The sequence below is a fragment of the Malaya genurostris genome, chromosome 2, assembly GCF_030247185.1.
Source record: "Malaya genurostris strain Urasoe2022 chromosome 2, Malgen_1.1, whole genome shotgun sequence".
Classification (NCBI taxonomy): domain Eukaryota; kingdom Metazoa; phylum Arthropoda; class Insecta; order Diptera; family Culicidae; genus Malaya; species Malaya genurostris.
In genome coordinates, this window is record NC_080571.1 from 39275143 (window position 1) to 39292068 (window position 16926).

The window sequence follows — 16926 nt, forward strand, 5'->3', positions numbered from 1 at the left end:
ACTCTTGAACTCTTGAACTCTTGAACTCTTGAACTCTTGAACTCTTGAACTCTTGAACTCTTGAACTCTTGAACTCTTGAACTCTTGAACTCTTGAACTCTTGAACTCTTGAACTCTTGAACTCTTGAACTCTTGAACTCTTGAACTCTTGAACTCTTGAACTCTTGAACTCTTGAACTCTTGAACTCTTGAACTCTTGAACTCTTGAACTCTTGAACTCTTGAACTCTTGAACTCTTGAACTCTTGAACTCTTGAACTCTTGAACTCTTGAACTCTTGAACTCTTGAACTCTTGAACTCTTGAACTCTTGAACTTTTGAACTCTTGAACTCTTGAACTCTTGAACTCTTGAACTCTTGAACTCTTGAACTCTTGAACTCTTGAACTCTTGAACTCTTGAACTCTTGAACTTTTGAACTCTTGAACTCTTGAACTTTTGAACTCTTGAACTCTTGAACTCTTGAACTCTTGAACTCTTGTACTCTTGAACTCTTGAACTCTTGAACTCTTGAACTCTTGAACTCTTGAACTCTTGAACTCTTGAACTCTTGAACTCTTGAACTCTTGAACTCTTGAACTCTTGAACTCTTGAACTCTTGAACTCTTGAACTCTTGAACTCTTGAACTCTTGAACTCTTGAACTCTTGAACTCTTGAACTCTTGAACTCTTGAACTCTTGAACTCTTGAACTCTTGAACTCTTGAACTCTTGAACTCTTGAACTCTTGAACTCTTGAACTCTTGAACTCTTGAACTCTTGAACTCTTGAACTCTTGAACTCTTGAACTCTTGAACTCTTGAACTCTTGAACTCTTGAACTCTTGAACTCTTGAACTCTTGAACTCTTGAACTCTTGAACTCTTGAACTCTTGAACTCTTGAACTCTTGAACTCTTGAACTCTTGAACTCTTGAACTCTTGAACTCTTAAACTGTTAAGTTTGAACTCTTAGGCTTAGAGGACTGAACTCCTAGACTTCATAAGTAAGGCGGAAACTCGTAGCCTTTCGCTTTAGGACTCAAAACTTAAAGCTTACGACCAAAATCTCAGGCCGAAACTGTTTGGTTTGAATGCTTAGACTTGAATAATTAGGCGTTAACTCTTCACAACGAGTTCATCGACTAGGAATCTTGAGCTGAGTTCTCAAGCTGGAATTCTTTTGCTTAAGCTCTTTACCCTTAACTCTAAATCTTGGTTTCGCAAACTTAAAATCTTAGACTTGCACTCTTTAATTTGCAATATAAGACATGAACTCGTATTCTTGAATTATCAATCTATAACAACTCAGATTGAGCTCTTCAGCATGAATTTTAACACTTGGATTCTTGAGTCCTCAGACCTCAGAACACTCGAAATCTTAGATTAATTAATTAAGATTGAACTTTTAGTCTCGAACTCTTAAATTGGCTTGAATTTTTAAGCCTCAACTATTCGGCTTGAACTTAAAATCCTGAATCCCTTTAGTCAGAACTCTTAGCCTTGATATCTCAGCCGTCAACTCTAGAACTTGGATTCTTAAATATGAACTCTTATGTCTTGAATTCTAAGGCATGAACTGTTCGGCTTGCAATCAAAGGCTTAGATTCTTTGTTTTACACTCAGGCTTCAGCTCTGAGGTTAATGCTCTTTGACTCTTGAAATGTTGGATTGCTGTCTATTGAACTGTTGGGATTGTTGCGATTGTTGCGACTGTGCAACTGTTAGACATTTCAACTCTAAGACTCTTACGATTTATGACACTTGGACTCTCAGGCTTGTTGGTCCATAGTCCTAGCCTGTTGGACTCTTGGAATTCTAAGCTTTTGAACAGTTGGACTCCCAGGCTCTAGGGGTCTTAGGCTTTGGGCTGCCAAAATATATCTGAATTTTAAGCCTTGAGCTGCTGGACATTATGATTTCTGGACTTTTGTACTACTTTACAATTTCACTCATGGACTCGAATTTTGGACTTCAGATCATTTGTGCTTGAGGGTTTTTGATCTCGTGAGATTTTGAACTTTGAAAATTTTGAACTGAATTTAAGGGCTTTTCGACTTTTTGACATCGAGATATTTTAGTTTCTAAACCTCAGGATGTCTATGCCTTTTGACACGTAGGCTATCGAACTCCTGGAATTTTCGAGCGTTGGACTTCTGAGTTCTAAACTCATGGAATTCTGAGCTTCACGGTAGTTGCAATCCTGGGCTCGTAGAATGTTGGGCTGCCGAGCCCCCTTAGAAATTTCCTAGACTAGAGTTGAGCTTTTAGACTTCTGAAAATTTTTTATTTTATATTTGTGAACTTCTGAACTGTTTAACTCAAAGACTTTTGGACTCGACTTTTGAACTTATGTGCTCTTTTACTACAGAGTCTCAGATTCCTGTTCCTTTTACTAATAGGTTTTTGAACTCTTAAGCTTTTTGAGTGTTGAATTTCTGGGCTCTAAACTGGTGGAATCCAAATCTTTAGGATTCTTGCATCTCTGGCCTCAAGGATTTTCTGTCACCTGAGAGTTTGGATTCCTGGACTAGTGGAACTTGAACTTCTGAGCAAACGGGATTTTGTACTTGTGAGCTTGTTAAATCGTAGACTTTAGGACTCATGGATTCTTAAAAGCTAGATTTGTAGAACATCTAGGTTTTTTGGACTATTGGGACTCTGAACTTCTGGGTATTTTATGTTATAGATTTCTGGATTTATGTGCTGTAGGACTCAAAGCGATTTAAACTTCTGGGCTACTGGGATCTTGGACTCGTGGGCTTAAAACCCCTTGAAGTTCAGAGCTTCACGATTATTGGATTCCCGGGCTTTTGGAATCTAAAGCTGCTGAACGTTTTAAATCCTAGGTTAGTGGATTTTTAAGTTTATAGACTTATATGCGTTTGAGCTTTTGGCTTTTGGGTACCTTTACTTTGGCTTTTTGACTACTTGGATTCTAGACTTCTGTGATTTTTAACTTCTGGGATTTAGATTATTTAGAGTAGCGTCTTTCGACTCGTAGGCTTTAAAAACTCTTGGATTTTAGAGTCTTGAACTCCAGGGAAAACCCTTATAATCTTTAGAATTTTGTCTACTGCAGTCAAAGCTACTGAGCTAAAGAACTTCAGTATTATTGGTCTTCTGGGTATTTGCACATCTGTACATTTGGATTTCTGGACTGTTTGACTCATGGGCTCTAGACTCGTGGATTTTAAAACCTCTGCTCTAGTTGATTTCTGTGTTTTTTTTATTCGTTGGCTTATGAACTCTTGTACTTTTAGATCTTTGGACTCTTGAAGCTTTCATGAATCATCTAATAAAATTCTGGTATCTTGGACTCTGGGCTCTTAGAAATGGCTGCTGGGCATTTGAATTCCTGGGTTAGAAGAGTTTTTGGATTCTGTACTATTTAATTCGTAGCTTTTTGGAATCTTGGATTTTTAAACGATCTTTTGTATTTTTTGCCTTTTTGACTCCTGGGATTTTGGACTTTGGACTGGAGTTTCTAGGTTTTTGACTCCTAGGTTTTTGAATCCTGTTTTAGGACTCCAGTGCATTTTGGTTTCAAAAATCTTTTTATACTTCTAAGCTCCTGAACTTTTCATGTGTTGGACTGCAGGGCTTCCAAATTCTTGGAATCCTGAGTTTTCAACAGTCCAATTACTGTACCCTTGGAAATTTGAGCCACCGAACATTTAGATTTCTAGGGCTGTGGACTTCAGGGAATTTTAGTTTCTGGACTTTTAAACACCTTGGTCTTTTGAACACTTTGGTTTTTAAACGCATGATTTTTAGGACTTCTGGTTTTTTTTTTACTCCAGAGATTTTGGACGTTTGGGATTTGGTACTCCTGGGTTTTTCAATTTCTGGCCTTTCAACTCTTGAATTTCAGGACGCCTATGCTTTTCGAATCATAGGCTTGGACACCAACTTGGACTTCTGAGCGTTTCAACTGTTGGCGTTTTATACAACTGAACTCGAAGACTACTATTGGACTCTAAGGCTACGAAGTTAACGCTCTCTGAGTTTTTAAACCCCTGATCATTTGGATTATGAACATTTGAAATCCTGGATTATTTGACTCGTGGTTATTTGAACTCGCGAAAGATTACAGCTTGTGATCTTCTCCCGGTGAACGAAAAGCCAGGGTAAAATAAATTTTATTGATAATAATAATAAGCTCGTGATCTTTTTGACTTTGGCATTTTGGACTACTGAGTTGTTGGATTTGCTGAGCTTTTTGATTCCGTAGTTTTAGAACTCATGTACTTTTCCACCTGTAGAAATGTGAACTCTTCCTTAAATGTTTTGGCTTCTGAGCGATTGAACTCCTAGACCAGTAGATTTTATATTTCTGAGTAATCGGGATTCTGTACTTGTGATCTTTTATACTTTTTGACTCGTATGCTCGAGGACTCGTGGATTTTTGAACTCTTGATCTATTGGACTTCTGGGTTTTTGAACTCCTGGGTCTCAATTCTTATCATTTTGTCTGCTGTCATCGAAGGCTACTGAGCTTAAGGATTGCTGTACTTTTGGTCTTCTAAGTTTCTAGACATCATTTGGACTGCTGGGTTGTTGGACTCCTGGACTTTTTGGATCCTCAATTTAATTTCTTTTATGCGATGGGACTCATTGACTTTAATCTTTTGGGCTTTAAGATTTTTAGGCTTCTGGATTTTAAGCACTTTGAATCCTCGGCTTCAGGACTGTTGGATTTCTGGACTCTTGTGATTTGGAGCTTCTGAATTCATGGATCCCTCTGGTTTTTACTGCTGTGCTGTTTGAACCATATGCTTTCAAACTCCCGGGCTTTTCGAGTCTTTGAGTTATGTGCATTTCATCACTTGTATTTCTGGGCTTATCGAATGTTGGATTAAAAGGTTACCGAACTTAAGGTTCTCAGTGCGTTTGGTGTAATGAGTTTCTGAACATTCTGAAGCTTTTTGTTTAGAACTTTTGTTCTTTTTGATTCATGGGCTTCTGGACTCGTGGGTTTTAAACTTGTTATTGTTTTGACTTACGGGTTTTGGATCTCTGTTTGTTTCGAGTCCTAGTCGTTTGTATTTATGAAATTTTTGGCTTATGAGATTTTAAACATCACCGAAACCTTCATTTACGAACTAAACGGGGATTGGAAAAAATGGGGTAGCTCATCAAAAAAAGTTTACGTTATTTGGGTTTTTTTCGTAGAAAAAGTTTTGTGTAATGAATGTGGAAACCTCCAATCATATGGCTGTTTTCGATTCGGATGTGAAGAGTAGGTGCGAGAAAATGAAGTTTGGGGTCGTTTCAAAATCCAAGATGGAGATTTCTGGTTTATTTATAATCGTTGAATGCTATTATAATATGGGTATTTTCGGAACGAATTTGATGAGTAGATGTTGAAAAACGATGTTAAAGGTGGTTCTGAATTCCAAGATGGCGACTTCCGGTTTATTGATATTCCTTAATAACTCTTACTGTTGGGGTATTTTCGGAACGAATTTTATGAGTAGTGGTTGTGGAATCCAAGATGGCGATATCCGGTTTGTTTATATTTCTTAAAAAGTCTTACTATTTGGATATTTTCGGAACAGATTTATTGAATAGATGTCGAAAAACGGTGTTTGAAGTAGTTGTGAAATCCAAGATGGCGACTTCCGGTTTATTGATATATCTTCAAAACTCTTACTATTTGTGTATTTTCGGAACGGATTTTATGAGTAGATGTCGAAAAATGATGTTTGAACTGGTTGTGAAATCCAAGATTGCAACTTCCGGTTTATTTATATTTTTTAAAAAGTCTTACTATTTGGATATTTTCGGAACAGATTTATTGAGTAGATATCGAAAAACGGTGTTCGAAGTAGTTGTGAAATCCAAGATAGCGACTTCCGGTTTCATGATATTCCTTAAAAACTCTTACTGTTTGAGTATTTTCGGAACGGATTTGATGAGTAGATGTCGGAAAACGATGTTAGAAGTGGTTCTTAATTCCAAGATGACGACTTCCGGTTTATGTATAATCCTTGAGTACCATTAATATATGGGTATTTTTGTAACGGATTTGATGAGCAGATGTCGAAAAAAACCCGTTCCGAAAATATTCAAACTGAACGGGTTTTTAAGAAATGTCAATATACCGGAAGTCGCCATCTTGAATTTCCAGAATAACTCAAAAATCATTTTTCGGAATCTATTCTTTAAACCAGTTCCAAAAATACCCATATTTCAGTAGTTTCCATAGACTATAAAAGACCCGAAAATCGTTTTCATTGTATGCAGAAACGTTATTTTACGAAGTAGGTTAATAAGAAAAGTTTACGTTGTTTGGGATTTAGTTCGTAAATAAAGTTACGTAAAAAGAGTTAACTTGAAAAAAGTCTTCGTAAACGAAGGTTTGGGTGTACTGGGTTGTTTGATTCCTGGACTTTTCGATTCCTTACCTTGAGAACTCATGTGCCCTTCGACTCGTACGCCTTTGAGCTTCTGAGCTTTCCGAGTCTTCAAGGCTTCTGGAAACTTGTGCGTCTGAGCATTTGTATTTATGGACTTTTGAACTTTTGAGTTTTTGGATTTCTGAGCATTTAGGATGCCAGTCTTTTGAGCTCCCGTACTGTTTGACTCGTGCTCTTTTGGACTCCTGTGGTTTAGAACTTCTGGTTTTTTGGACTCTTATGCAATTTGAGCTTTTCAAATAACTAGGATATTTATATTACTTGAACATTTAGACTTCTGACAGTTGGAATCTTATGCGGCTGGATTAATGAGCATTTGGAATCTTAAACTATTGAACTTCGGCACTGTTAAATTCGTCGATTTTATACACTTTTACTTTTTTTTTTTTTAATGAATGAAGGTACGAAAATCTCCGTTTACAGAAGAAGCTCCCCTTAAGGAGCCATTCAAGAGTTACGATTTTGTGAGTCATGCCTTTTCAGATGAGTATCGAATTTCAACAAATTATACATAAACGTGTTTTCAAAACAAAGTTATATAGTAGTACACATTTAAAAGCTATACTTATCCGATCGAATGTGACAATTTGTCTCACACATCAAAGAAAACTCAGAATTCCACTTAATTATAGACTCTGCATGACGGAGACGACTATTTTTACTGCCCACTTTCACTCGCAGTAGTTACCTCAGCTGTCGAGATTCGCATCTTTATGGTCGTTTCCAGTATGTTACGTAACTTACGTCATTTTTCGCAACCAAATACATTACGAGACACCGTAAATCTGCCGACGACAGCAGGTGAACTGCGAATATCACATTGGCAGACAGGCCAAGAAAAATGTCACTCCGTCGTGTCCTGCTGCCGGTACATTACCGAAAGTGCGTACCGACAAATTTGATTGTAACAATTTTATCACTGTCAAAAGCAGTGGTAAGATTGACGACCCTAGCTGAAATTGGTGTACGACAATTTATGAACCAAACCACACACACGCACACAGGCTGAAGCCCACAGCCCACACCACAAATCATTGTCGTAAATTGCAAACCCCGTAATCAACCCATTCCCGACCGAATCGCTGGCCGACAATATTGCGCTCACCCAAAAACCAAACATTATCATTATCTAATTACTTCTAGAGGCTCAACAAATTAAACTACCGCCAAACGGAACTGCCATCGGGGTCCACATGCGCTCTAACGCTGCGACTGCTACCCTCGGCAGGCCACAATCCTGCAGTTCCCCGGAGAACCGGTCCCTGCACGTCTCATCATCTCCCGCATCGACGCAACATCCGCCTCCGCCGCCGTCAAGCGGTCATCAGCACACACACCAACACCAGCACCAACACCACTCCCATTCCCATCTGCAACAGCAGCAGCAGCAGCATCATCAGCATCACCATCAACAGCAGCAAGATACCGGCGGAACACAGCTCCAGAACCTGAAGGGTTGCCCCCAGCAGCTGCCTCACGCGGCCATGAGTGAGATGCGTGTTTGATTGCACTTTACCCGCGGGTGACCCCACAATCCGGATGATGGTGAAATTGTTTAATGTTCTGTTTGTTGATCCTGTTGTTACACATACACACACACGTGCTACATAGTACGACAATTTCTGCCAGGGGGACACCACTGTCACTCTGGGCACTCATTACTGACTGGTGCTCTTTTTACTGCTCTTAGACGCTGCATCGTCATCGCCATCCCGGTTCCCCATTCAGGTTATGTTGATTGATTGTTGATGTTTGTTATGTTGTTTTATGGATAAAAGCGAATCTACCCCATGGGCCACAGTAGGATTAGGAGGACCGGGACAGGAAAGGAACTGTCGATATCGGTTGGTTCCATCAGTTTTATCACGATGTTCGTCGGTGTGACAGGTTGCCATCATTATCGCGGGGTAGAGAGGGAAAACCGGTTGTTATGGGAATGCTACCCGCGGGGATTATTTGATTAGGATCCAAGTAATCCATGGTCAAATGTTTCCTGACGATCTTATGCAGAACCGAAAACTGTCATGTGTTTTGTTCGTTTTTTGCAGTCTCATTCGCTTTCAAAACAAATCATCGATTCTCGAAGTTTCGGTTGGTCAAATATCGATATTTGCACAGTATACGGTAGTCACTGCAAAAACGATAACAATTGAAAGAGAAACAAAAGAACGAACGCTATTTTTTCGCTTTGTCGGTGACTAACAACATAGATCTCGTTCAATCCAAGCTCAAAAATTTTCAACGGACTACTCCTCCTACGAAAAAAACGATGATTCACTGAGATTTTGCAAAATTTTATTTATTGCGAAATAATATAACAAGACCTATTCTAATACCATGTTCACATTAGCCCTGATATCAAGTGATATGCGGATATACTTGATATCCGATGATATAATGTGCGATATTACATGATATCCCATACAATTTGATGTCAACGCGTATCATCATTTTGGCATGATATCCGGGATATCATGTACGATATCATGTCGAGTTGTCAAAAATTCCAACTAGCAACACGGATAATGGCATTGAACGCACTCATTTATGGACGTCACTTCGAGAATGATAATAAACAATCATTATAATTTCAAATTTTTCAATGAATACTAGCGTTCGGAGACATTAAATGCAAGACTTCAATTATTGATTGAGTTGTATGAGAGGAAAGCACTATTATTGATCTTACTCCTAATGGGAACATTCAATATGACAACTTGATTGTCAAACGATATCATTTCGATCATATGTGAACACTTCCACGTGATATGCATATCATCTCGGTATATCAAGTGATATAAGCGCTAATGTGAACATGGTATAAGGCCGTAGACCATCTCGCGAATTATTTAAACTATTAGGGCATATTCAGGAGTGTTCTAGTTCTAGATACACAATTTATGTCAGATTTAAGATTTAAATCTAGAAATTATAACAAAATAAACTGGCAGCCCCATCAGCGTTTTATCTGTGTTTCATATATAGAAAAAATAGAACGGCAGTGTATACCAGTTTTAAATTTGACAGTAGAACTGGTCGAATAAATAAAACTAAAACGGATTGCTGGGGATACGTTTGTTTCAGTTTCATTTACATTATAGACCACTCATATGAATCTTGCAGCTGCTGAATTTGCTCTTAGTCAAAATTTGACAGTCGAGCAGTTGTTTTTTTTTTTCGAGTAATTAAATTTAACTAAAACTGCGACCCATTTCAAAGTCCACATTACCAGATCCGAATGGATTCCGAATCGGCGAGAAATTTTTTAATTCAGAATTTCATGTGGAAATCATAATGAATTCCGAATCAATTCCAATTCTAATGCAACAACCAATTCCGAATGAAATATGTTATCTCCATCAACCGGGTCGTTCGGAAGTCATTCAGAATCGAGTATGAAAAGCGAAATGAATTGACGTTTCAATTTCTTCTTCCTGATTTCTTTCTGTTTTGTTTTGGTATGATATACACTGAGGTTTTTTTTTATGCGGTCTTTTTTATGCGGTTTTTTTACGCGACTTTTTTTATGCGAATTTTCAGAGTTATGCGGTTTTTTTTATGCGAAGTTTCAGAGTTATGCGGTTTTATTTTATGCGAATTCTCAGAGTTATGCGGTTTACCCTTCTGCGGTCTTTTTTATGCGAAGTTTCAGAGTTATGCGGTTTTTTTTATGCGAAGTTTCAGAGTTATGCGGTTTTTTATGCGAATTTTCAGAGTTATGCGGTTTTTTGTATGCGTTTTTTTTATGCGGTACGAAAATTCGCATAAAAAAAGACTTCAGTGTATATAATAAAGCAAAATAGGATTGCATTTCAATGAATGGTAATTTAAAATAAATTCAGAATAACATGGATCTGTCTACGTTGCGGTCGAATCCAAGATTTTCATTGGAATTGAACAAAACAAAGTGAGGTTAGGAAGAGAAATTCATATTATAAAAATGTTCTTAATTCTGCTAAAGACTCTTAAGTGGTGGACTTATATATAGTTCCATAATCAAAATGTACCTTTGAAGCCTTTGAACTAGAAACAGATAATTCGCACTTATTATTTTTCCAACCACGAACACAAGCTTTTTTACTTTTTTCACATGTAGTTAATGACGTTTAATACAGTGGCGTCAGGCGAAAATTCTAGCACTGAACCGATCGAGCACTGAAAAATCAAGTAGTCGATTAAGAATTCATTACTCATTCCGTCATTTCGATAATGTGGGGTATGACGGATCCCACATTATCAGATCCGAATGGATTCCGAATCGGCGAGAAATTTTCATTCGGAATTCCATGTGGAAATCATGTGGAAGTTAAATCTGAATTTTATAACCAGAAAAACTGACAGCCCCAGCAGTGTTTTACTCGTGTTTCAAATATACTGGAAGAACTGGTCGAATAAATAAAACTAGATCGGCTTGCTGGGGATACATCTGCTCTATTATAAATCTTCCATACAGAACTTCTAGCTGCTGAATTTGCTCTAAGAGCCGGTCTTCGATGCCGTTCTATTTTTTGAGTATTTGAAACACGAGTAAAACACTGCTGGGGCTGCCAGTTTTTCTTGTTATTAAATTCAGATTTAAATTTTGTAACTGACATAAATTATGCATCTAGAACTAGAACACTCCTGAACAAGGCGCCTAAATTTTACACTAACACATTCATAAATTGAGCGAATATTCAATGACATTTATAATGTCACTGTCAATCGGGTTGATCGAGCAGCCAATACAGGCGAAAATTATAGCACTGAACCGATCGAGCACTGAAAAATTATGCAGTGGAGTAAGAATTCATTACGAATTCCTTCATTTCGATAAAGTGGGATGGAATGTTATTTGGGTTCCTTTTACACTGAAAATAAAATGATACCGAGTGATATAATTATTGCAATGCAGAGAACGTAAGAACTTCGAGAAAAACTTACGCCATTTGACAATTTATTGAAGCTTTCCATTGGGACATTTTATACTAAAAGTAAAAGAAAATTTAAAGAAAGAAATTTTTACTAAATATCTGAAAAAAAAATTCAGTATCGGAAAATAATTAGCGAATTGTCCAAAATAACCATGCTTTCGAGCAGGGTTTGTTTTTTGACAACGACAAAATAAATGTTCGACTGTCAAATTTTAATTAAACGTTAAAATAACTCGTGAGTTGGTCCTAAGCCTAAATATTATTAGTATGCCTCAGTGCCGCCGAGAGAAATTTTGGGCCCGGAAAAATATGAGAAGATTTCTAAAAACTTGTGGGCATCATAATATTGTCGAGTCAAGAAGTTCGACAAAATAAAACAAACAAAATGAGTCACATTACAAAGGTGCTTTTTTTTCAATATTCTTTTGCTATGAAGGGCTTGGAGAAATTAAAAATTTTAAATAAAATTTTTAAAAACATAAATTTTAGAATATCCGGGCCCCTGAAAAAGGCCTTTTTCAGACGAAGGCCGTTTTTCAAGCGAATATCGATTGTCAGGTGAAGGCCGTTTTTCGGTCGAAGGCCGTTTTTCAGGCGAAGGCCGTTTTAGGCGAAGGCCGTTTTTCAAGCGAATATCGATTTTCAGGTGAAGGCCCTTTGCCAGACAAATGCTTTTTTCAGGTAAATGCTATTTTTCAGTCGAAGGCCGTTTTTTAAGCGAAGGCCGTTTTCAAGCAAAGGCCGTTTTTTTCAAACGAAGGCCGTTTTCAGAAGCAGGCCGTTTTCAGGAGCAGGTCGTTTTTCAAGCGAAGGCCGTTTTCAAGCAAAGGCCGTTTTTCAAGCGAAGGCCGTTTTCAGGCGCAGGCCGTTTCTCAAGCGAATACCATTTTTAGGCGAAGGTCGCTTTTCAGTCGAAGCCCGTGTTTCAGACGAATGCCTTTTTTCAAGCGAAGGCCGTTTTTCGGTCGAAGACCGTTTTTCATGCGAAGGCCGTTTTTCAGGCGAAGGCCGTTTCAGGCGAAGGCCGTTTCAGGCGAAGGCCGTTTCAGGCGAAGGCCGTTTTTCAGACGAAGGCCGTTTTTCAGGCGAAGGCCGCTTCTCAAGGCGAAGGCCGTTTTTCAAGTGAAGACTATTTTTAAGGCGAAAACCTTTTTCAAGGGGAAGCCCGTGTTTCAGACGAAGGCCGTTTTTCAGGCGAAGGCCGCTTCTCAAGGCAAAGGCCATTTTTAGGCGAAGGCCGTTTTTTAGGCGAAGGCCGTTTTTCAGGCGAAGGCCGTTTTTCAGGCGAAGGCCGTTCCACGCAAAAGTCGCTTAATGCGAAGGTCGTTTCGCAGAGAACCGTTTTTGAGACAAAGGCCGTTTTTTAAGGTGAAGACCGTTTTTCAGACGAAGGCCGGCATTCTCGGACAAAGGATATTTTTTAGGCAAATGACGTTTTTTAAGCGAATATAGTTTTTTTTAGCCGTTTTTCAGGCGAAGGCCGTTTTTCAGACGAAAGCCGTTTTTAAGCGAATATCGATTTTCAAGTGACGTTGTTCAGACAAATGTCTTTTTCAGACGAATGCTTTTTTTTTGCCTATTTTTCAGGCGAAGGCCATTTTTTAAGCGATGGCCGTTTTTCAAGCGAAGGCCGTTTTTCAAGCGAATATCGTTTTTCAAGCGAAGGCCGTTTTTCAAGCGAAGGCCGTTTTTCAAGCGAATATCGTTTTTCAAGCGAATATCGTTTTTCAAGCGAATATCGTTTTTCAGGCGAAGGCTGTTTTTCAAGCGAAGGCCGTTTTTCAGACGGAAGCTGTTCTTCAGGCGAAGACCGTTTTTCAGACGAAAGTCATTTTTCAGGCGAAGGCCGTTTTTCAGGCGAAGGCAGTTTTTCAGACGAAAGCCATTTTTCCGAAAAATGGTTTTCAGCCGAAAGCCATTTTTCGGACGAAGGCCGTTTTCAAAGCAAATACCGTTTTTTAGGCGAAGGTCGTTTTTCAGTCGAAAGCCATTTTCAGGCGAAGGCCGTTTTTCAGACGAAAGCCATTTTTCAGGCGAGACCGATTTTCAGGCGAAGGCAGTTTTTCAGACGAAGGCCGTTTTCAAAGCAAATACCGTTTTCCAGATGAAGACCTTTTTTAGGCGAAGGCCGTCTTTCAAGCGAATAGCATTTATAGGCGAAGTTCGTTTTTCGGTCGAAGGCCATTTTTCGGTCGAAGGCCGTTTTTCAGGCGAGGAGCGTTTTTCAGACGAATGCAGTTTTTCAGGAGAAGGCCGCTTCTCAAGGCAAAGGCCGTTTTGCAGGCGAAGGCCGTTCCAGGCGAAGGTCGTTTCGCTGAGAACTGTTTTCAAGACGAAGGCCGTTTTAAAGGTGAAGACCGTTTTTCAGGTGAAGGCCGTTTTTCAAGCGAAGATAATTTTTCAAGCAAAGGCCGTTTTTCAAGCGAAGGCCGGTTTTCAGGCGAAGACCGTTTATCAAGCGAATATCGTTTTTCAAGCAAATATCGTTTTTCAAGCGAATATCGTTTTTCAAGCGAATATCGGTTTTCAAGCGAAATATCGTTTAAGCGAAAGCCGTTTTTCAGGCGGAAGCCGCTTTTCAGACGAAAGCCATTTTTCAAGCGAAGCCGTTTTTCGGGCGAAATCCGTTTTCAAATACAAATACCGTTTTTCAGACGAAGGCTATTTTCCAGTCGAAGGCTTTTTTAGGCGAATGCCTTTTTCAGGCGAAGGCCGTTTTTCAAGTTATGGCTGTTTGCAGACAATCGGTCGTTTTTCAGCCGAAGGTCACTTTTCAACCAAGACCGTTTTTCAGGCGAAGGCTGTTTCGCTGCCGAAGGCCGTTTTTCAGGAGAAGGCCCTTTTTCAAACGAAGTCCATTGAATTATTATTGAATATTCGAATGATTATTGAATATTCGAATAACTCGAAAAATCCGTTTACAGAAATAGAATGCTGATAATTGACTAAAAATTGTTCGATAAGTTTGAAAAATTCTATTCGATTTTTGAAATCCAACATCCCTACTTGTACAATACATTCAATAAACTGCTGCAGTGTTATAAAAAAAATGTAAGCTTCAAATAAATAGTGACAATTTGGCTCTAAAAACTAACATTTCTGATTGGATGACGTTTGTACAGCCAATCACCTTGAACATTAGAGGCATCTATTGGAAAACCGTGGAAATAAAATTGTTCTGTTGAAAAAAATATTGAACAAACGGCAAAATATTTCACTATCAGAGAATAGCTCAAATGGTATGCTGAAACATAATGATTCTAAAGAGTAGAATATTTTTAAGCTTATATAACAAAATTTACAATCTCAAGGTCATAAATCACTTTGATTGGTGAAGTGAACTGAAGAAAGTGATCTCCTTTTTATTAAAAGCTTGTAGGTATGGTTTTCCCGAATGACAAACTTGTTAAATTTGCATTCATTTTTGCATAATTTAGTTTAAAACTTTACCTGAATCCATGTTCCCGATTTTGGGACAACAAAACCGGTGTGTAAGCCTGAAAACTTTTATAACTCGTAACTTGAAATCATATCAAACGAAACTGTCAAGCATTTGACCGTCGACGAAAGTCATCCTTCGATGATCTTTCGGGGAAATAACTCTTTTAAGTATACAAAATCATTCGGTGAATCGCCAATCAACTAAAAGACCCATTCTATATTTTAGCTTCATTGGAAATGGAACTATTTTTAATGAAATCAAGTTCCTAACTAAAATAAAATCGAAAACGAAACTGAATTACTTTTGTTATACACGAAAAAACCGGAAGTGAAAGAACCACAGGTTCCAAGCTAATTTCAGTTAAATAACGTTAAGCCTAGAATCGGAAGGCTCCAAACCAGCTATTTGACAACAGTTAAGTTAGAGCACAGATAACAGATATACAGACTCAAACAAATTTTTTAAATCCTGTGTAAATTTCAAATTTGTTATACGTTGGAAACACTACTGTCACCTACTCGACTGTCCGCCGCGATCATTCAAAACGTTCCACTACATTCCGAAACGATAACAAAATTCTCCTGCCTGTTATAGAAATATTTCAACTACTAAGTGTTTAAGACAACTTTATTTCCATGTCGCATAAATCACACGAGAATTCGATCGGAATAAAAATAAAAATAAACTTGTCATTTTAACCAAAACAAAAATCTAGCGTGAAGTGAATGTTGCACCCAAAATTGTAGCTCATGTGAAAGCGCCACCCAAATCGTGGTGGAACCTCGTGTCGATTATGGTGACATCTGCAAGTGATTAGCAAATTTTACACACAGTTCATATGTGAGCCTGTATATCTGTTATCTGTGCTTATAGACTAGAGTTGAACTTCAAACTTAACTTATTCTAGTATTTTAGATAATTCTCTTCACGTTTCGTCTTCGAAACATCAGTGCATTGGCAGTTCAAATTGAGTAATTCAACTTAAAGCATCAACGTCAGCTTAGCGGTTAAACTGCTAAATGGCAAACTTCAATTGCTAATGCACTGAACCAACCGGAAAGTGGAAAACAAACATGTGCTTTTTACACAAAATGGTTACTAGGTAACTGAAAACCACTGAATGATAAGTTAATGAAGTCATTAATAAAATTTGAATATCATATAAAGCGAACTACTGGAAAACCAACCGATTATCGATAACATTTTCTACTGTCCGAATAACTTCCACCCCGCTTCCGTCACACCGGTCGAACCGTCTACCGAAAGAAAACGTTTCGCTAAATTTGAAAGCACCTAAACACACAAAAATTGGCGTTAAAAGATTATCGCAATAGCAAATTTTCCCACACAACCTCCCGCTCATGAAACGCAAACCGGTTTTCCATCGAACACGAATGCAATGTACAGATTTTTTCTACGAATAGAAAACAATACTAAACCAACCAAACAACCAAAAAAAAAGTCAGAAAATTATAGATAAATTGAAATTTAAATTTAAAATACAACGTCAAGCTGGTAACGTAAGCGAATACCACGAAGCGAACGAGAAAGCTAAGCAAAACAAGAAGAGAAAAAAACAAATCATAAACAATCTTTCCAACAGTTGATTAATCCTGACTAGCTGACGAGAAGAACTGGTAGAAGAAAGCAAAACCAGAATACAAATAGACATTCAAGGTGTAAAAGATATGAGAGTAAAACTAGCTGATAAGAGAGGAAGAATGCAGATAAATAACACAAAACGAATGTTAAATGTTAATTGAAAAATACTTTAATTGATTGGATGTAACTCGAGGTGAACACTGATTTTAAGCACTGTTTTAGAGAAGAATAACTGATGGGATGAAAGTATTGGAATAAAAACTGTATAAAAACAAAACTAACAATCTGAGTAACAAAGTGAACTATAACGTGTTTTATTTCATTTTCAGTTGAATTTTTTTTCAGCGTGTAGTGCCCTTTAACGACGACGATGGTAAGTAACAGCGATGTCAGATCTACGATTTTTTACGGAAACGATCAGAAAAAATGTCGATGCCTGCTTTGCACCGCTGAAGTTTCCTAGGAGAAATGACACTACAAGTATCTGGATCGCTGGTAACTAAATGGAAGTCATTCCGGCGCCGCTACCGGGATATTTTGTCGAGCATTGTCAAATTTATTGCACATTTTAAT

At 38.1% G+C, this 16926-nt stretch overlaps 1 protein-coding gene across 3 annotated transcripts in view; it reads left to right on the forward strand.

The window, feature by feature from the left end:
* The window catches only part of LOC131432843 (neuroligin-1), a 780452-nt gene extending 763797 nt beyond the window's left edge, over window positions 1–16655 (forward strand). For all 3 annotated transcript variants that reach the window (XM_058599386.1, XM_058599387.1, XM_058599388.1), the window contains one exon: window positions 7540–16655. In XM_058599386.1, the coding sequence (XP_058455369.1) occupies window positions 7540–7901 (362 nt within the window). In that variant the 3' untranslated portion in view covers window positions 7902–16655. The remainder of the gene's footprint in view (window positions 1–7539) is intronic.
* The last annotated feature ends 271 nt before the right edge of the window (window positions 16656–16926 follow it).